Source organism: Bubalus kerabau, chromosome 17, assembly GCF_029407905.1.
Source record: "Bubalus kerabau isolate K-KA32 ecotype Philippines breed swamp buffalo chromosome 17, PCC_UOA_SB_1v2, whole genome shotgun sequence".
Lineage (NCBI taxonomy): Eukaryota > Metazoa > Chordata > Mammalia > Artiodactyla > Bovidae > Bubalus > Bubalus kerabau.
The window spans coordinates 48873256-48894259 of record NC_073640.1 but is presented as its reverse complement, the minus strand read 5'-3'; the positions used below and the strand labels follow the sequence as shown (position 1 = coordinate 48894259).

Here is a 21004-nt window from a genome sequence, read left to right as displayed (position 1 = left end):
GTGAAATGAGTGCAATTATATGGTAGTTTGGACATTCTTTGGCATTGCCTTTCTTTGGGATTGAAATGAGAACTGACTTTTCCAGTATTGTGGCCACTGCTGAGTTTTTAAAATTTGCTGACATAGTGAGTGCAGCACTTTGATAGCATCATCTTTTAGGATTTGAAACAGCTCAGCTGGAATTCTATCACCTCTATTATCTTTGTCTACAGTAACGCTTTCTAGGGCCCACTTGACTTCACACTCTAGGACATCTGGCTCTGTGTTGAGTGACCACACCATCATGGTTATCCAGGTAATTAAGACTTTTTTTTTTGTATATTTCCTCTGTGTATTCTTGCTACCACTTCTTAATCTCTTCTCAGTTGTGGATGTGTCTGGTGGTGAAAGTAAAGTCCAATGCTGTAAAGAACAATATTGCATAGGAACCTGGAATGTTAAGTCCAGGAATCAAGGTAAATTGATCATGGTCAAGCAGGAGGTTGCAAGAGTGAACACTGGTATTTTAGGAATCAGTGAACTAAAATGGATGGAAATGGACGAATTTAATTCAGATGACCATATATCTACTACTCAGGGCAAGAATCCCTTAGAAGAAATGGAGTAGACTTCATAATCAACAAAAGAGTCTAAAATGCAGTACCTGGGTGCAATCTCAAAAATGACGGAATGATTTTGGTTCATTTCCAAGGCAAACCATTCAACATCATAGTAATCCAAGTCTATGCCCCATCATTAATGCCAAAGAAGCTGAAGTTGAATGGTTCTATGAAGACCTACAACACCTTCTAGAATTAACACCAAAAAAAGATGTCCTTTTCATGATAGTGGATTGGAATGCAAACCTAGGAAGTCTAGAGACACCTGGAATAACAAGCAAGTTTCACTTTGGGGTACAAAATGAAGGAAGGCAAAGTCAAACAGAATTTTGCCAAGAGAACACACTGATCATAGCAAACATCCTCTTCCAATATCACAAGAGACGACTTTACATATGGACATCACCAGATAGTCAATACCAAAATCAGAATGATTATATTCTTTGCAGCAAAGAATTATATAGTCAGCAAAAACAAGACCTGGAGCTGACTGTGGCTCAGATTATCAGCTCCTTATTGCAAAATTCAGGCTTAAATTGAAGGATTTAAGGTCATTCAGGTATGACCTAGATCGAGTCCCTTATGATTATATAATGGAGGTGACAGGCATATTCAAGGGATTAGATCTGGTAGATAGAGTGCCTGAAGAAATATGGAGAGGTTCATAACATTGTACAGGACGAGGCGACCAAAACCATCCCCAAGAAAAAGAAATGCAACAAGGCAAAATGGTTGTCTGAGGGGACTTTACAAATAGCTGAGAAAAGAAAGAGAAAGGAAAGGCAATGCAGAAAGGGAAAGATATATCCAACTGAATGCAGAGTTCCAGAGAATGGCAAGGAGAGAGAAGAAAGCCTTCTTTAGTGAACAATGCAAAGAAATACAGGAAAACAATAGAATGGGAAAGACTAGAAATCAAGGTATAGATTGCTGACTGAGAACTTGGCATTTTTAATGAATTCCTAGGTGATACTGACGTTACCATTTTGAGAAGCACTGAATTGAAGCAACTTTAAATATTAGTGTTGTAGTTAGGGGGACCCCTTCCAGGGCCCGAAACTGGGCTCTTGTCTAACACTTGGAAATGAATTGTCCAAGGAGACACACGTGCTGACAAAGCAAGAGATTTTATTGGGAAAGGGCACCCAGGTGGCGAGCAGCAGGGTAAGGGAACCCAGGAGAACTGCTCGCAGTCTCGCGTTTTATGGTGATGGGATTAGTCTCCGGGTGGTCTTTGGCCAATCATTCTAATTCAGTCTTTCCTGGTGGCGCACGCATCGCTCAGCCAAGATGGATGCTAGTGAGAGGGATTCTGGGAAGTGGACGGACACGAGGTGTCTCCTTTATACCTTTACCGAACTCTTCCGGTTGGTGGTGGCTTATTAGTTCCGTATTCCTTATCAAGATCTCCTGTCCTAAAACAACTCATGCAAATGGTTACTATGGTGCCTGGCCAGGGTGGGCGGTTTCAATCAGTGTGCTTCCCCTAACATAAGTACACAAAGAACCCGTATATTAGATATTATCTTCATTATTTAAAGTGAATCTAGGTCCCGGGGAGCCTGCAGGATCAAGAGACCAGCCTACACCCACACAGGTAAGTGTGGGTATCATATTACAGACTTCTGAGGGCAGGCGGCACTTGGCCCCAGGCAGTCCCAGAGGTCTGGAGACCGCCCCTTAAGGAGGAAAAGCTCGCGGTGCCTCCCGGCCAATGTCAACGACTAGCGTAAGGTCCGCTCTCCTCCCCAGCCCACCTCCCTCCCGCTCCTCCCTGCGGCCCCTGACCCACCCTGCCGGAAGCAGGACAGAAAACACTGTCCAGGAGGCTATGCCGGTGCGTCACCGGCTGGCGCTGGGCCAATGACAGCCCGAGAGAGTGTCGTTTCTTCCGGTCGGGGAGGTGGGGGCCGGAACTTCCTGCGTTTCTGCCCAGCTAGTCGTTTCCCCGGGCTGGGTCGGTGCGTCCCGAGCCGTGGGTCCGGGACTGGGGTGGGGCTGGGCGGGTACCGCTTCCCAGGCGGTTTTCGGGAACGGGAGGGGGAAGGACAGGGAGGCTATTACCCTCCTCTGCGCCTTTGAACTATCAGTGACCCCCTGGAACGCGGTGTCCGCCAGGGTCCCGCCGCGCCGCGAGCTCTCCGCGGCATCCGACTCTGGGCGCACTTGACCCGGAGGAGACTGAAGTCCCACCTCGCCCGGGGCCAGGCGCCGTGTCGCTACGCTGAGCCCGCGACACACGCCTCGGTCACCCGCCTCTGAGGGCTCCTGCGTCCAGGGGCTGCGATGGCGGCGGCGCTGATGGACACGGCGCAGGTGAGTGGAGGGGCTTCAGGCCCGCAGCCGCTCAGCCCTTCATCCTCACGTACTCGCAGCCGGGGGATCAAAGATGGGCATTGCTCTACAACTTGACGTCTTTTTCATCTCTCTGCTTTTGAGTATGGGGTCCTGAGGGTTTGAGAGGGAGCAAGTGGTCACTTGCAGCCTCGGGTCCTAAATCCAGGGCAGGGGTCATAGAGAGCGGGTCCCATTTCTGAACTCTAGTGGATGAGGTGGGAAACGGTTTCCTAGGCAATAGGAACCAGCGGTGTGCAAGTACAGGATGGAGCTGGGAGTGTTCAGAGAGCAGGTGGGCTGAAGTCAGCCTGGAATGGCCGGCTGAGATGCCTGGTGTCTATTCTGAGAGTGTTGGGAGCCACAGAAGCCACAGAGGAGGAAGGTGATGTGATTTACATCCTAACAGGGTCACCTGGATGCCAAGTGGAAAACTGACTGTGGGCTGAGGGTGAAGGTGGGGAGAGCAACCAGTAGCTGCTGCAATACTGCTGGCCAGGTGAGGAGGGCAGGTGATTGCAGGTAGAAGAAGCGAATGGATTCTAGGTAGGTCTTCTAAGTGAGGCTGACCAGATTTTCTGAGGTGGAAACTGAGAAAGAAAAGCAGCGATTCGATGGATTTGGTGTTAGCAGCTGGAAGGATGGATGAACCGTCAACTGAGAAGGGAACTTGTTTGTAGGAGAATTTTCACTGGAAATAGCAGAAGTTACATTTGGGTCATATTCTGATGTTCCAGGGACCCCTGAGTGGAGTTGAAGCTTGAGCAGCTAGACACACAGTTATGGTGTTTGGGGGAGGCTTAGTTTAGGTTAAGAGACGCTGAATATATAAAGGGACATTGGCAGACTATACATAAAATAGAACTCTGACCCACAACCTGCAGCAACCTGGCCAGGAAACAAACCCCCTTATCTACAATAAACAACCCAGGAAGCCATTCTGCTGTAAGTTAGACTTGCAGGAACCTAGATTGCTATCTCTAGTGACAATCCAGGGAGTTAATAATGTCTATAACAGTTGGCCTCAAATAACCAGGACTTAATAACTGACAACTGCTCTCGTTTTTGTTGCAACTTAAGACCAACCAGAAATAGCCAAATATGCACCTCTAACTGGTCACCTAGGATGCTCTGCTTCTAGTTAGTTTGCCTACAGCTTTCGCAGGCCAACAGGGCTTACCTGAAGCCTTCCATTTTTTTTTTTTTCCCCACTTATAAAGCTTTCCCATTCCTCTGCCTGCCTTTGAGTCTCTGCCAACATAGGTGGTTGGGAGATGGGGATTGACACATATGCACTATTGATACTATGTATAAAATTGATAACTAATGAGAATCTACTGTATAGCACTGGGAACTCTACTCAGTGCTCTGTAGCGACCTAAATGGAAAGGAAATCCAAATAAGAGGGGATATATGTATACATATAGCTGATTTATTTTGTTGTATGGTAGAAACTAAACATTGTAAAGCAACTATATATCAATAAAATTATTTTTAACAAAAATATTTAAAAATAAGGGGAACACACATGAATTTAAAAAAAAAAAATCAAAACTTAAGTGGCTAACTCCCTTTCTATAACAAACTCAGAATAGATAGCCTTTAGCTTTTCTTGTTTGGTTGGTCTTTATTTTCACAGTGAGAAACACCAGGGACTTCCCTAGAAGTTCAGTGGTTAGGATTCCAGGCTTTCACTGCAGGGGGCATGGGTTTGATCCCTGGTTCGGGAACTAAGATCTCACAAGCTGCACTGAGTGCTTAGTTACTCAGTCATGTCTGATTCTTTTGCGACCCCCATGGACCATAGCCCGCCAGACTCCTCTGTCCAGGGGATTTTTTCCAGACGAGAATACTGGAGTGGGTTGCCATTTCCTCCTCCAGGGGCTCTTCCCAACCTAGAGACTGAACCCACATCTCCTGTGTCTCCAGCATTGTAGGCTAATTCTTTACTGCTGAACCATTGGCAAAACCTGTGTGACAAAACAAAAACAAAAACATCCAAAGTGGCGGTATCTGGTGTGTGGACAAGGGTGTAACTGTATGTCTGATTTGGAGGGTGGCAGTGACCTTAGGGGGAAGGAGGGAGGAAAGTGGAGCCTGAGAACTGGGCATCTTGCTTCGGTACGTTGGCTGGCTTGTTTGGCATCATAGAGACAGATGAGGGAGAGTTAGTGTTTTGTGGTAGTAGCTGGGTGGGGAGAGGGGGTCTGTGTGTAGGGATAAGTGTGTCTGGCAGCTGGCCAAATTTTCCTGGGGGTGTAGATATGAAAGGAGGTCTGAGGCTTGATGATGATGGAAGTAGCTTTTCAGTGAGGCCTGAGCTGGTGCTCATTTGGCCATCTGCATTCTCACCAGGCCTTTGTGGACCCTTGAGGGAACCATGGGATTTTCAGTCAGACTGGAGAACCAAGGGGCAAATGGGGCAAGCTGGGAGTGCTATTAGACCCTGGTGGGTGGGGTCAGGAGGACCAGAGAGGTTGGCTTTGAATAAGTGATTGGTGAAGGGATAGAATGTGCCATACAGAGAAGCGAGGGGGTCTGCTGTAGTCCCGGGTAGCTTGGATTGAAGCTAGGATCATGGCCAGGTCGGAAGGCCTTCATCTCAAGGGTGGATGTTGCCCTTGGCAGTGGGAGTCATAGAAGGTCTGGGGCAGGTTAGGATTGTAGTTGTATTTGCCTAGAATTCTCTGGAGGCTGTCAGGGAGGAGAAAATTTCTCTCTCTACCTCTTGTTTGAGTTCTCGTGGATGCACTAATAAAAATAATTAGCATAAGGCACATTAACAGGAGAAAAATACATTTTAATGTAAGTGAAGTCAGAAATGGGACCTAAAAAGTGGCCAAAGTCAGCATCTTTTACTTATTAGACAAACAATACCTTTGTGAGTAATCAACTGGACAAAGGAACTTAGATTTTGGGTGCCCAATTATGAAGAATCTAAACAAAGTTTGGGCTTCAGGTAGTAAATTAAAGAAGTAACAAGGTTTACTTATATAGGTTTCTTGGTCCAAATTCCCTCCCTTTGGCAATAAAGGTGTGCTTTACCTCCAGATACAGGGGTTGCACTTGTAAATAGTTTTCTTTTTTTTTTTTTTAATATCTTGGCCCGGTTTATTTTATGTATTTATTTATTTATTTATTTTACTTTTTGGCCATGTGTGACATGTGGGATCTTAGTTCCCTGACCAGGGGTCAAACCTGCGCCCCCTGCAGTGGAAGTGCAGAGTCTTAACCGTTGGACCTCCAGGGAGTGCACTTTTTACATAGAAATTTATTTTCTGTTTTCAGGGAGACAGAAATGTGGGTCACAGTATCCCTCTTGTGTTGGCTGTTTCTTCAGTAATTTTAATTCAAAATAATCAATAGGCCATTGAGGCACATTTTGGGGAGGCCTATGCTAGACCCCTAGAGAAGGCAATGGCAACCCATTCCAGTACTCTTGCCTGGAAAATCCCATGGACGGAGGAGCCTGGTAGGCTGCAGTCCATGGGGTCGTAAAGAGTTGGACATGACTGAAGTGACTTAGCAGTTTAGCAGCAGCACTCTAGGCCCCAGTAGTTCCCTCTCTGGAACTTCCTCTGTGGAAAGAGAACAGGTAAGAGGAGTTCTCCAGCTTACTGAGGGCTTCCCAGGTGGTGCTAATGTTAAAGAATCCGCCTGCTAATGTAGGAGACATAAGAGAGGTGGGTTCAGTTGCTGGGTGGGGAAGAGCCACTGGAGTAGAAAAGGGCACTCCACATCAGTATTCTTGCCTTGAGAATTCCATTGACAGAGGAGACTGGCATGCTACAGCCCATGGGATCACAAAGAGCTGGACACGACTGAGCGTCTGAGCACCAGTTCATTGAAGCAGATTGTTAGTTCTGAGAAGAGGTCAGTTCAGGAAAACAATTATACCTCATTTTAGGAGGCAGTGATGCAGATGGGTCCAGAAGCTAGGCCTATGGTAAAAGCGATCAGGTAATGAGACATTTCTAGGAAAACAAAAGAAAACAAAGTGTTAGTGTTTGGAGCCAATTATAAACCAGTTTCTGACATCAGGATGCAGTTAAGATTTCTAGACATTTCTAGGAAAACAAAAGAAAACAAAGTGTTAGTGTTTGGAGCCAATTATAAACCAGTTTCTGACATCAGGATGCAGTTAAGATTTCTAGATGTCAGGGTCGAAGCATCTTTTGAAGTTTGAAATGTCTCTGATGTCACCAGGTGTTCAAGAATACTTTCTAAGTGGCTCATACAGCAGCAAGCATGAAGATTGTTTAAATATGAGCTGTTGTGGCAATTTCTCTGAAATTTCTATCAAGTTGTCTAGCTTCAATTTTCAAGGCATCAGGAAAAGGGCAGTTTTAGTTCTCAATTATTCCAAGTCAAAAGGGTAGGAGAAAATTGGAAACATTAACGAGTTATAGCCAGATATTGGATGAAATTAGAACACTTCAGGATCTAGTCCAGATTTCAAGTAAACAACAAAACCTCAATGAAACTTAACAATACTAAAATCATACATACAAGGGTTCAATTTAGAACCAGGGTTTAATCCCTGGTCAGGGAACTAAGATCCTGCAAGCTATGGTGCAGCTAAAAAGGAAAATAATGAAATAAAGTCAAGTTCTTTCAAATTGTTTGATCGTATCTGAGTCTGTGTGTATTTCTCAAATATGACTTTCCAGTCAAAGGCCTTGATAAGATAACCAATATTTCTAATTGTGTTCTATTTTAAGGAGAACAGAGTCTTGTTGAACTTTTCCAAATGTAATTATATTGTTAAGAAAATAAGAATACTCATGAGAGTTTCTGAATTCTGGAGCAATCAGGTGGGGAGAAAAAAATGATTCATTTTTGCTTACAAAGGTATGCTGTGCCATGTTTAGTCACTTAGTCTCGTGTCCGACTCTTTGCGACCCTGTGGACTGTAGCCAGCCAGGCTCCTCTTTCTATGGGTATTCTTCTGGCAAAAATACTGGAGTGGGTTGCCATTTCCTTCTCCAGGGGATCTTCCCAACCCAGGGAGGAACCCAGATCTCCCTCATTGCAGGAGGATTCTTCACCATCTGAGCCACTAGGGAAGCCCAAGAATACTGGAGTGGGTAGCCTATCCGTTCTCCAGGGGAACTTTCTGACCCAGGAATAGAACCAGGATCTCCTGCACTGCAGGTGGATTCTTCACCAGCTGAGCTACCAAGAAGTACGATTCACCAAACTGCTGTAAATCTTTTTAAAAGAATTCCTTGCATTTGGAAAACAAAAGATTAAAAAAAAAGTAATATTGTATTTTAAACAAAAAGTCATAAAAACTATAATCATATTCATTAGTTCATTCAATTCTGTGTAATTAATTTTTGTTCCGCTTTGTGTCCAGTTCTTCCATTAGTTCTGTTGACTTTGCCTGATGATTAAGCGTGAGGGTAACAGTGATATTCCAAGGAGTTTGTGAGATTTTTGTTAAGGCTTGAATGATTTGCCCAGTGAGGTGGGTGCCTTGATCACTGGAGATTATGTAAGTTATACCCCAAATAGAAAATACATTATAAAAAATTGTTTCTTTGCCCCTGTGGTGTCATCAGTCTTGTGGCAAGGGAAGGCTTCAACCCATCTGGAAAGCATACATGTAATAATAAGAACATTCTGATAAACCATACTTAGTGGCAGTTGAATGATATCCAGCTGCAGGTGCTCAAAGAGTCCAGAGAGAAGAGGTCTGAGGCACCTGGGGCAAAAATAGTTTTTCCCAGGGTTATGGACCTGAAAGGTCAGACATCACTGATAGGGTGTTTTTTCAGTTTTATAGAATTCTCCCTGCCAATGTCTATTTAAATGCACCTTAAATGCATGATGGTGAGTGAAGGAATGCAGGGGGAAAAAATGAGATTTGCCAGGGAGCTGGGGAGAACTAAGTAGCCATCTTGGTTTTCCCATAGCTCTGACTGTTTGTTTAGTTTGCAACTACTGTTTACCTATTTTAATTTCTCCTATTCAGTAGCATACTGTTGCCTTGGTACAAGGATATCAGGAGGGCAAAAGTCTGGCAAGAAGGGGTCAGGATTTTTGCAGAAGCAGAATGAATTTTGTTCACATGTGTCACAGTCTTTATAAATTCTGTTGCTTCTGCCTTCACTTGAAGGTCAGTTAGGGCATTTCTCTGATACTTGGGTTCAATTCCTTTAGTCTGAGCCTCCATCTTGATGACAGATAACATTTTATGCCAGGACATATATGACTTCAGGAATTTCACCTAATTTCTGGAACACTTAGAACACATACCTATATAGACACAACATAAAGAAGATGATAACAGTTTCCACATAATTTAACATATCAAATATAGCTGATTAGTTTAATATCTTTTTATAAGGAGAAAGAATAAATCTTTGAGGTATTTTAGAGGGCCCCCAAACTATCTCATCTCTCAAAGTCCTAAACCAAAAAGATTTCATTTACAATTTGATTTGAGGGAAGTTTGTCAAAAATATTTTTAAAAATTGGACTTTGTCAAATAGATCTTGACAGCAATGCTTCGTTATCCATTCAATGAAACTAACAATTAAAACCTTCGGCAAATATAGATGGTTATGTAGTTCTGAGCAAAATTTAGCTCTTTTAATAGCAATAGATTTACTCAATGAATCAAAGAACTGATAAAGACAACAGAACATAGTAATTATTTTGACAAGACAGAAGATCTTTGGTATTTTCCTAAGTATATTATTTAAAGGTAAAGAAAAGCCTTTCATAATCTCTTATTATCAAGAGCAGACCAACAGGAAAACAAAACTTTGTTCTTTTAATAGAAAACCAAATTCCAATTTTTACTGTTTTACTTTGATATTAAAACTTATTTACGTAACTAAATCCATTCCAATCTTATTCAGTCATGACCACATATAAAATTCCTTTCTAAAGACTCCTTTATGCACAATCCTACAGAATTTCATTTTAGTTTATCCCTGTTTTCTTTCCCATTTGGAAGAAACTAGCTTTAGGACAAAATTACTTTCATTTTCCTTAACAAAAACACCTCCACACCTTATTTTTTCTCTTCCCCAAACACATTCTATTTCTATTATTGTATCTGGCAGCTTTAACCACATATTTAATTGGAATCCTCAATCCTTTGAAATCTTAATTTTTTAGTGAAAATAAAGAAGTAAACAGTTGTAAACTTTATTAACATTTTGTGGCTTGGCAAATTTATAAGTACATTGTATAATCTCTAGAAACATATGCTATTTCATAGTACAGTCTTTCAATAAAGCGCAAGATATATTCACCAGAGCCAAACATACTTAATCTCTCTGTAATGAGAGGCCAAAAGTACATATAAACTTATACTTTAGCAATTAATGTTTCAGTACTTTATCTTACTTGGAAATGATCTAGGCATCCAACAAATTCCCATCATTTAATTTAACATAGCAAAACATAGGGTATAACTTACCAAATGGATTTATGGAGTTACTTAAGTGGACATACTGTAACGCAATTATTGTTTAAAAATCTACCTAAAAACTGATCACATTTACATCTATTTTATATATTTATTTTTCCTGTCAAGTTGCATGGTTTATAGGATCTTAGTTCCCTGATCAAGAATTGGCCTGGGCCATGGCAACAAATCCTAATGACTGGGTCGCCAGGGAATTCCCTAATTTATTTGTTTTTAACAATCATACTTAGATTATGCATAAAAATTTCATAAGACTTTAAAATAATCATTATTCTAAGTTTGTTTGGTGACAAACTTTGCAACAGAGACAATGAGCCCATTTGACTAATAAACCCAGGTAGAACAAGTTGTTTAATCTACATTATATTTAATGTTAAATCTGAGATATTCCTGTATTAATTTAACCAGCAAGTTTAAAAGTAGCTCTTATTTACTAAAGATTATCCTAAATATATGAACTTGAAAGATATTTATTTGTTTTTTTATTACATATTTGAGAATTTTTATATAAGTGCTTATTTTTATAAGCCAATTAAATAAAGGTCTTTTACAAATTAATTTTGGCAGTGCCATCAGAGGTAGCATACACATATGGACTTACAGACAGACACAACCAGAGAACTCATAGTTCTCATTTTAAAACTTCAATCATGAATCAAGTACAACGTAAGACTTACGCATGTGTGCTCAGTCTATTAGTCATGTCTGACTCTTTGCAACTCCATGGACTGGGGCCTGCCAGGTTCCTCTGTCCATGGAATTTTCCAGGCAAGGATACTGAAAAGGGTTACCATTTCTTACTCCAGGGGATCTTCTCCATCCAGGGATCAAACCCAAGAGAATCTTGAGTCTCCTGCATTGGCAGGTGAATTCTTTACCACTGCACCACCGGGGAAACATATAAAATTTGCTAGTTTATAAGTAACAGTTGGAATAAGTTAGATTATTTGCTCGGATTTTGTCTTTTGAGGAGAAGACAAATAAGAGATGTATTTGCCCTTGGCAAACAATTTTAAGGAGGCTGTGACTTAGAGTTTCAGCAAGAGAGGCTTTTTAGCAGTTGGTGTTTTAAAAAGTCTCTCTCTCTCTCTCTTTTCAATTTCAAGTTTTACTGATTGAGCTAATCCAGGCTCAGGCTCAGTGGGCTGTGTTTACATTCAAAAAACATGATAAGGTTTATAACTTGAAGAGACAGAAAAAGAAAATATGCTTTCTCCTAGGAGTTTTGGAGTATCTTTGTCTATTATCATATGCCTTAGGGTAATTATTAGGGGCGCTGCATTTCAGACCTAGAGCTCAGCTGGTATCTCTCTGCCTACTTGCCTGTGGGTATTGCTGTGGGCTGACACAGCAGTCATAGAAGGTGTGGAACCAGGGTTTGAGATCTCCTCTGTGTTGGGGAGCTGGGGAGGAGGGTGAACAGTGAACAGAGAGGGAGTCCTGTGGAAAGAAGCTGATCATGGAATGAACTGTCCCCATCATCATGGCAGGGCTGTGTGACCTTTGAGGACGTGACCATTTACTTCTCCCCGGAGGAGTGGGGACTCCTTGATGAGGCTCAGAGACTCCTGTACTGTGATGTGATGCTGGAGAACTTTGCACTGATCGCCTCCCTTGGTAAGGCTTTTACACCCACCCAGGTGTCCTGAGCTCATCTCCGCCCATTCCCTTTTCCCAAGAGGTGGTTCTTTCCTTCTCACAGCTGGGCTGTGGGCATTGCTTCCTCCCCTCCCCACTGCCTTTGTTTTTTGGGCTATGATGGGTCTTCGTTGAAATGTGCAGGCTTCTCTATTTGCAGTGAGTGGGTTTCTCTAGTTGTGGTGTGCAGCATGTGTGTTCTTAGTTCCCCGACCAAGAATTGAACCCAAGTCCCCTGCATTGGGAAGTAGATTCTTAACCACTGGACCACCAGGGAAGTCCTCTCACCTCTTCAGGTGTATGTGCTGTGGATCCAGAGCTGAACTGAGCTGTGTGCAGGGTCCCATGCTTTCCCCAAGCAACCTCAACACCTACTGTCTCAAAGCCTGGTGGGGAAGGGTCCTAGAAGGAGGAGTCTTGCAGTCAGCCCAGCAGATACTGTCTGACTCAGCCACTGATCTCCTGGGTGATTGTTCAGATCTCTGACAGTTCTGTTTGGCTGCTTTGCTTTAGCTAACATTGCCTAAGGCCTGACTGCCAGGAACTTTAGGCACTTATGTGGTCACTGTTTGCCATGACCACTGGGATGTTCCTGCCAGATCTCCCTTGTGTGTTCCTTTTGTAATTATGTTTCCTTTCCTGTGTTCTATTGTGGGATAATTCACCTGGGCAAAGTGCTGGTCCCTTACCTGCCCCATCTTCCCCCTAGGACTTGCATCTTTCAGGTCTCACATAGTTGCTCAGCTGGAGATGGGGGCAGAGCCCTGGGTGCCTGACCAAGTGGACATGACTTCAGCCATGGCAAGAGGGGTGTATAGAGGGCCTGGCTCAGGTAAGTGTGGGTGGGGGAGCATGTGACATCATTACTGTCTTCAAATCATACCTGCCACTTTTCTTGTGTTCATCATTCTTTTGGTGCCAAGCCAATGGGCTTATATCTTTTCTACCTTGCCTTTCCTATTTTTGGTATGTTGACCACCGGTCATTTCTTCTCTGACTGGGGCCTCTGTCTGTGCCCCTCACTGTTTCCACAGCTCCCTCTGCAGCACTCTTAAGCATGGGCTTGCACTTCATGTGTTATGAGATGTGCACATTTCCTATGATAGTCCTTGAACATCAGTCAACCAGTTGTAATCAGGTTTTCCCAGATCTGGACATACCCTTCTGCACAGCCCACACAGGTTATCAGCAGCTGGAGCCCCCAAGAAAAGCCTTTGTTGAGAACAGAGCTGAAGACCTGCTTTTCCATCTGACACTGTGCCCATCTTTGTGTCCTGGCTCCTGGTATCAGTTCAGTTCAGTTCAGTCGCTCAGTTGTGTCTGACGCTTTGTGACCCCATGAATTGCAGCACGCCAGGCCTCCCTGTCCATCACCAACTCCCGGAGTTCACTCAGACTCACGTCCATCGAGTTGGTGATGCCATCCAGCCATCTCATCCTCTGTCGTCCCCTTCTCCTCCTGCTCCCAATCCCTCCCAGCATCAGAGTCTTTTCCAATGAGTCAACTCTTCGCATGAGGTGGCCAAAGTACTGGAGTTTCAGCTTTAGCATCATTCCTTTCAAAGAATACCCAGGGCTGATCTCCTTTAGAATGGACTGGTTGCATCTTCTTGCAGTCCAAGGGACTCTCAAGAATCTTCTCCAACACCACAGTTCAAAAGCATCAATTCTTTGGCGCTCAGCTTTCTTCACAGTCCAAATCTCACGTCCATACATGACCACTGGAAAAACCATAGCCTTGACTAGACGGACCTTTGTTGGCAAAGTAATGTCTCTGCTTTTCAATATGCTATCTAGGTTGGTCATAACTTTCCATCCAAGCAGTAAGCGTCTTTTAATTTCATGGCTGCAGTCACCATCTGCAGTGATTTTGGAGCCCCCCAAAATAAAGTCTGACACTGTTTGCACTGTTTCCCCACCTATTTCCCATGAAGTGATGGGACTAGACGCCATGATCTTCGTTTTCTGAATGTTGAGCTTTAAGCCAACTTTTTCACTCTCCTCTTTCACTTTCATCAAGAGGCTTTTTAGTTCCTCTTCACTTTCTGCCATAAGGGTGGTGTCATCTGCATATCTGAGGTTATTGATATTTCTCCCGGCAATCTTGATTCCAGCTTGTGCTTCTTCCAGCCCAGCGTTTCTCATGATGTACTCTGCATAGAAGTTAAATAAGCAGGGAGACAATATACAGCCTTGACGTACTCCTTTTCCTATTTGGAACCAGTCTGTTGTTCCATGTCCAGTTCTAACTGTTGCTTCCTGACCTGTTTATAGGTTTCTCAAGAGGCAGGTCAGGTGGTCTGGTATTCCCATCTGTTTCAGAATTTTCCACAGTTGATTGTGATCCACACAGTCAAAGGCTTTGGCATAGTCAATAAAGCAGAAATAGATGATCTTCTGGAACTCTGTTGCTTTTTCGATGATCCAGCAGATGTTGGCAATTTGGTCTCTGATTCCTCTGCCTTTTCTAAAACCAGCTTGAATATCTGGAAGTTCACAGTTCATGTATTGCTGAAGCCTGGCTTGGAGAATTTTGAGCATTACTTCACTAGCGTATGAGATAAGTGCAATTGTGCAGTAGTTTGAGCATTCTTTGTCATTGCCTTTCTTTGGGATTGGAATGAAAACTGACCTTTTCCAGTCCTGTGGCCACTGAGTTTTCCAAATTTGCTGGCATACTGAGTGCAGCACTTTCACAGCATCATCTTTCAGGGTTTGAAATAGCTCAACTGGACTTCCGTCACCTCCACTAGCTTTGTTCGTAGTGATGCTTTCTAAGGCCCACTTGACTTCACATTCCAGGATGTCTGGCTTTAGGTGAGTGATCACACCATCGTGATTATCTGGGTCATGAAGATCTTTTTTGTATAGTTCTTCTGTGTATTCTTGCCACCTCTTCTTAATATCTTCTGCTTCTGTTAGGTCCCTACTATTTCTGTCCTTTATCGAGCCAATCTTTGCATGAAATGTTCCCTTGGTATCTCTAATATTCTTGAAGAGATCTCTAGTCTTTCCCATTCTGTTGTTTTCCTCTATTTCTTTGCATTGATAGCTGAGGAAGGCTTTCTTATCTCTTCTTGCTATTCTTTGGAACTCTGAATTCAGATGCTTATATCTTTCCTTTTCTCCTTTGCTTTTCACTTCTCTTCTTTTCACAGCTATTTGTAAGGCCTCCCCAGACAGGCATTTTGCTTTTTTGCATTTCTTTTCCACGGAGATGGTCTTGATCCCTGTCTCCTCTACAATGTCATGAACCTCCGTCCATAGTTCTTAAGGCACTCTATCTATCAGATCTAGTCCCTTAAATCTATTTCTCACTTCCACTGTATAATCATAAGGGATTTCATTTAGGTCATACCTGAATGGTCTAGTGGTTTTCCCTACTTTCTTCAATTTAAGTCTGAATTTGGCAATAAGGAGCTCATGATCTGAGCCACAGTCAGCTCCTGGTCTTGTTTTTGTTGACTTCTCCATCTTTGGCTGCAAAGAATACAATCAATCTGATTTCCGTGTTGACCATCTGGTGATGTTCATGTGTAGCGTCTTCTCTTGTGTTGTTGGAAGAGGGTGTTTGCTACGACCAGTGCGTTCTCTTGGCAAAACTCTATTAGCCTTTGCCCTGCTTCATTCCGTATTCCAAGGCCAAATCTTCCTGTTACTCCAGGTGTTTCTTGACTTCCTACTTTTGCATTCCAGTCCCCTATAATGAAAAGGACATCTTTTTTGGGTGTTAGTTCTCATAGGTCTTGTAGGTCTTCATAGAACCGTTCAACTTCAGCTTCTTCAGCGTTCCTGGTTGGGACATAGGCTTGGATTACTGTGATATTGAAAGGTTTGCCTTGGAAACGAACAGAGATCATTCTTTTGTTTTTGAGATTGCATCCAAGTACTGCATTTTGGACTCTTTTGTTGACCATGATGGCCACTCCATTTCTTCTGAGGGATTCCTGCCCACAGTAGTAGATACAATGGTCATCTGAGTTAAATTTACCCATTCCAGTCCATTTTAGTTCGCTGATGCCTAGAATGTCGACGTTCACTCTTGCCATCTCCTGTTTGACCACTTGCAATTTGCCTTGATTCATGGACCTGACATTCCAGGTTCCTATGCAATATTGCTCTTTACAGCATCGGACATTGCTTCTATCACCAGTCCCATCCACAACTGGGTATTGTGTTTGCTTTGGCTCCATCCCTTCATTCTTTCTGGAGTTATTTCTCCACTGATCTCCAGTAGCATATTGGGCACCTACTGACCTGGGGAGTTCCTCTTTCAGTATCATATCATTTTGCCTTTCCGCACTGTTCATGGGGTTCTCAAGGCAAGAATAGTGAAGTGCTTTGCCATTCCCTTCTCCAGTGGACCACATTCTGTCAGACCTCTCCACCATGACCCGCTCATCTTGGGTGGCCCCACACGGCATGGCTTAGTTTCATTGAGTTAGACAAGGCTGTTGTCCTAGTGTGATTAGATTGACTAGTTTTCTGTGATTATGGTTTCAGTGTGTCTGCCCTCTGATTTCTCTTACCTTAGACGTGGTGTATCTCTTCACGGCTGCTCCAGCAATGTGCAGCCGCTGCTCCTTACGTTGGATGAAGGGTATCTCCTCACTGCTGCCCCTCCTGACCTTGAACGTGGAGTAGCTCCTCTAGGCACTCTTGCACCCGTGTAGCCACTGCTCCTTGGACGTGGGGTTGCTCTTCTTGGCCGCCGTCCCTGACCTCGGGCTTCTGGCATGGCCTCCGTTATTTCATGAGCTTACCAGCCCAGGACTGCTGGGAAGCCCATTCTTCATTTTGACCTTAGGCCTCTCATCTTGCCAACAGTCCCATGGACTCATTCCTGGGTCAGACTTGCATTTGTGATTGGATTGTTTCCTTCCATGAAAATTAACATGAATATCACCAGCATTTCTCTACTTTCAGATTTTTACTGTGGAACAGAGAGCGAGGAATCACCTGCTGAGCTCAGTGTTTCGGTAGAAGTGTCACAGAACATGAACTCCAAGGCAATTTCATCCACCCAGAAGGGCTACCCCTGTAACCTGTGTGGCCTCCACTTGAAAGACATTCTATATCTGGCTAAACACAGGGCAACACATTCCAAGCAGAAACCACACGTGCATGAGGCACATAGGAAAGAGTTGAAGTTCAATGCTCCCTTTTACCAGCCACAGATGCAGCAGAATGTGCACAAGTCTGTTGGAAGGAATGAAGGCAGGGCCTTGCTTGTGAAAAACTTCAGATATGACACGTCAAAGAAATCTTTCACATTCAGGGAGGATGGGAAGGCCTTTGTAGCCAGAAGTGGTTTTCTCCAGCATCAGGTCACTACCAGTGTGGGGCAGCCAGAGCAGAGCTCTGAAAGTGTGGTGGATTTTCCCACTGTGCAACTCCATAAGAAGAACAGTGAATTTGAGAATGCTCTCAGTGACAAACTTTCACTTGTTCAGCAGAGAACCCACACTGGAGAAAGGTCTTATGAGTGCAATAAATGTGGGATATTCTTCAGCTGTGCTGCTGGCCTCTTTCAACACCAGAGAGATCATAATCGAGGAAAGCCTTATGAGTGTGGCGAATGTGGGAAATTCTTCAGCCAGCACTCCAGTCTCATCAAACATCAGAGAGTTCACACTGGTGAAAGCCCTCACGTGTGCAGCGAGTGTGGCAAATTCTTTAGTCGAAGTTCTAATCTTATTCAACATAAGAGGGTTCACACTGGAGAAAAGCCTTATGAATGCAGTGAGTGTGGGAAGTTCTTCAGGCAGCGCTCGAACCTTATTCATCATAAGAGGATTCATACTGGTAAAAGTGCTCATGAGTGCAGTGAGTGTGGAAAATCCTTCAACTGCAACTCCAGCCTAATTAAACACTGGAGAGTTCACACTGGAGAAAAACCTTACAAGTGCAATGAATGTGGGAAATTCTTTAGCCGCTTTGATGGACTTGTTCAACATCAGATAGTTCATACAGGTGAACGACCGTACAGATGCAGCGTATGTGGGAAAGCCTTCCGCCGGAGCTCTGACCTCATGAATCATCAGCGAGTCCACACTGGTGAAAGGCCTTATGAGTGCAGTGAATGTGGGAAAACCTTCAGACGAAGTTCTAATCTGAGGCAGCATCGGAAAGTTCACAAACCAGATAAGACATATAAATGCAATGAATGTGGAAAAGCCTTCAGCCAAAGGTCTACTCTCATCCAGCATCAGAAAATTCACACTAGAGAAAAGAGCACAGAGGATGTTCACCCTCCTTCTTCAGTACAACAGCACTTCCTAGAGATGAACTCTGAGAGTGGTCTTTATGAAGGAGCTGTCAGCCAGAAGTTAAACCTTGTTCATCCAAATATCTATGCTGGAGAGATTCCCAATGGATGCTAAATAAATTGGAAGCTTTCTGGAGGAAGGGTACATTTTTTGATCCCAAATTTTGTCAAGAGTTTTTGTCATTGCTAGTATCTGTGGAAGAAGTCATCTCAGCTCTACCCACTGGCAGGTCTCCAGAGTGTGTGCCAGCCACTTCCTGTTCTCAGAGAAGACAGGCCTCTGTTTCCTCTTTTGAGAGGGAATTGTGGGTAGCCTGAGGCCATAGGAAGATGTCTTCCCTTCTGCTGTGACTGCTTTAGCTGTGATCATGACCCATCTTCGCCATGAAGACCTGATCTGGGTCCTACTGGCAGCTTGCAGAGGTTTCCCTTTTCCAAGGACATTGTTGATCTTGTATGATGCTCATGATGGATTCATCCAGCTTCCACATTATCCATCCTTGACTTTACATTGCTCTGGTTTGGGTGATAAGGGCCTTATTGATAAAATCACCTTTAATCTCCTGTATTCTGACAACTGTGTGGAGTGGGTTGAGAACAGGATGAAGGTCTTGCAAACCAAACAAGTCTTCAAATTTATTGCCTCAGTGAAGAGTGGGATGGCAGAGAACAGTTCTCAGTTCAGAGTTGGCCTCATTTGTGTTGCTACCTGAGATCTCCTAGGGAAGATTATAGGGCTTGGTCAGCCTAATGTTGTGACCTGAATGGCATGACTTTTTGTAGATCAGAGATTACCTTGAGGAAGGGAAGGTTGTGCAACTGCCAGTGTATCTGGAAGCAGCCTGATTTAGGCAGCCCCCCCTTTTTTTTTCCTGAGGATGGTTTCTATTCCTTAGCACTGTCTAGTAGACATTGTTTACCTGGCCTCTGCCAAGGAGTCATATGCCTTTGATGTCTAAAATCCAGTATAAGTCACCTACTGTAAGACTTACTGGGTCCAATTGGCAGATTAGAGGAAATGTATCTGTTATAAAATTGCATCCACAAATGTTCCCTTAAATGTAACTATGCAGGATTCAGGACTTGCAGAAATTCTCAGGACCTCCAGACCTCTGTTCTATGACTAAGGCCCCTGGCAGAGGAAATCAGCTAAAGGTTTTGTGGATTATTGCAGGCTGTCTGCATTATTCATGTCAAAACCAGTGTTGTGTTGGCAGAGAAATAGGGACTAAGAGAAGGTATATCTTGTAACCCAGGGAGGAGGCATTTGCAACACAGCCAACCATTTTGGTGCCAACACATGAGGAGAGAGGGAATATGGGGGTGCCAAATCTTACATTTTCTAAAATGAGTGGGAGAGCAGATTTTTACTTGCAACAATTTCTTTTAATGCTTTGTTGAGATATAATTTCTATGCAATAATTGGCTGTACATATTTAATGTGTACACTTTGATAAGTTTTAATATATGTGTACACTCAGGAAACGAACACCACAACCATAATAATGAACCCATCCATCACCCACATGGCTACCTCGTGCCCCTTGACAATCCATCCTTGTTTTCCCCAGAGAACTATTAGCTACATCCCAAGGAAACCACTGATTTACCTTTTATTCACTGTGAATTTGCTTGCCTTTCCTAGAATTTTGTACAATTGGAAACATAAAGTATCTATACTCTGTTTTTGGTCTGTTTTCTTTCATACAGCATAATCATCTTGAGAATCATCCATTCTGTGAATATGAAGAGTTCATTCCTTTTACTGCTGAGTAATCCTCTCCTGGGAAGTTCCCAGGTGGCAGAATTGGTAAAGAATCCACCTGCAATGCAAGAGATGTGGGTTTGATCCCAGGGTCAGGAAGATCCCCTAAGTAGGAAAAAGCAACCCACTCCAGTATTCTTGCCTGGAAAATTACATGGATAGTGGAGCTTGGCAGCCTGCCATCCATGGGGTCGCAAAGAATTGTACATGACTGAGTATTCACACACACACATACACTTCTCTGATGAATGAATACCTTAACTTTTGGTTTTTTAATTAAAAATATCTGATAAAATCTTAAGCATTGTTAGGTATACAGTTTAATGGTATCAAGTATAGTCACATTGTGCAACTATCACTACTATTCATCTCCAGAATTCTTTTAATTTTGTAAAACTGAAACTATATTCATTAAACAATAACTTCTTATCCCCCCACCCATTCCCCAAGCCCCTAAAAACCAATATCTAACTTTCTGTAATGGAATTTGACTACTCTGGTTACCTCATATAAATGGAGCTATATATTATTTGTCTTTTTGTGACTGGATTATTTCACTTAGCATAATGTCTTCAAGGTTCATCCATGTTATAGCATGTGTCAGAATTACTTTCCTTTTAAACTGAATAATATACCATTGTATGTATATGTCATATTTTGTTTATTCATTCATCCTTTAATAGATACTTGTTTCCACCTTTTAGTTATTGCAACTAATGCTGTTATGAACATGGGTGTACAAATATCTCTTTGAAACCTGCTTTCTATTCTTTTGGGTATATACCTGAAAGTGGAATTACTGGATCATATAGTAATTATATTTTTAATTTTTTGAGGAATCTCCATAATGTTTCCCACAGTGTCTATACCATTTTACATTTTCAACAAGGGTTCTAATTTTTGCACATCTCTACTGACACTTTTTTCTTTTTAAATAATATCTAGCCTGATGAGAA

At 42.9% G+C, this 21004-nt stretch overlaps 1 protein-coding gene across 2 annotated transcripts; it reads left to right on the top strand.

Moving 5' to 3' along the window:
• Window positions 1–1869: 1869 nt before the first annotated feature.
• On the top strand, window positions 1870–19969 carry ZNF792 (zinc finger protein 792). 2 transcript variants are annotated; one of them, XM_055554214.1, is made up of 4 exons: window positions 1870–2196; window positions 11868–11994; window positions 12725–12847; window positions 16942–19969. In XM_055554214.1, the coding sequence occupies exons 2-4, from the start codon at window positions 11961–11963 to the stop codon at window positions 18396–18398; spliced, it is 1614 nt and encodes a 537-aa protein (XP_055410189.1). In that variant the 5' UTR covers window positions 1870–2196; window positions 11868–11960; the 3' UTR covers window positions 18399–19969. The 2 variants fall into 2 exon arrangements, with proteins under 2 accessions (XP_055410189.1, XP_055410188.1); XM_055554213.1 differs by lacking the exon at window positions 1870–2196 and adding an exon at window positions 2516–2915.
• The last annotated feature ends 1035 nt before the right edge of the window (window positions 19970–21004 follow it).

Coding starts and splice junctions, on each gene's coding strand:
- ZNF792 (XM_055554213.1), top strand. CDS start 2,886: ATGGCGGCGGCGCTGATGGACACGGCGCAG. Junction 11,995..12,724: donor TGCACTGATCGCCTCCCTTG/GTAAGGCTTTTA, acceptor TCTTCCCCCTAG/GACTTGCATCTTTCAGGTCT. Junction 12,848..16,941: donor GTATAGAGGGCCTGGCTCAG/GTAAGTGTGGGT, acceptor CTCTACTTTCAG/ATTTTTACTGTGGAACAGAG.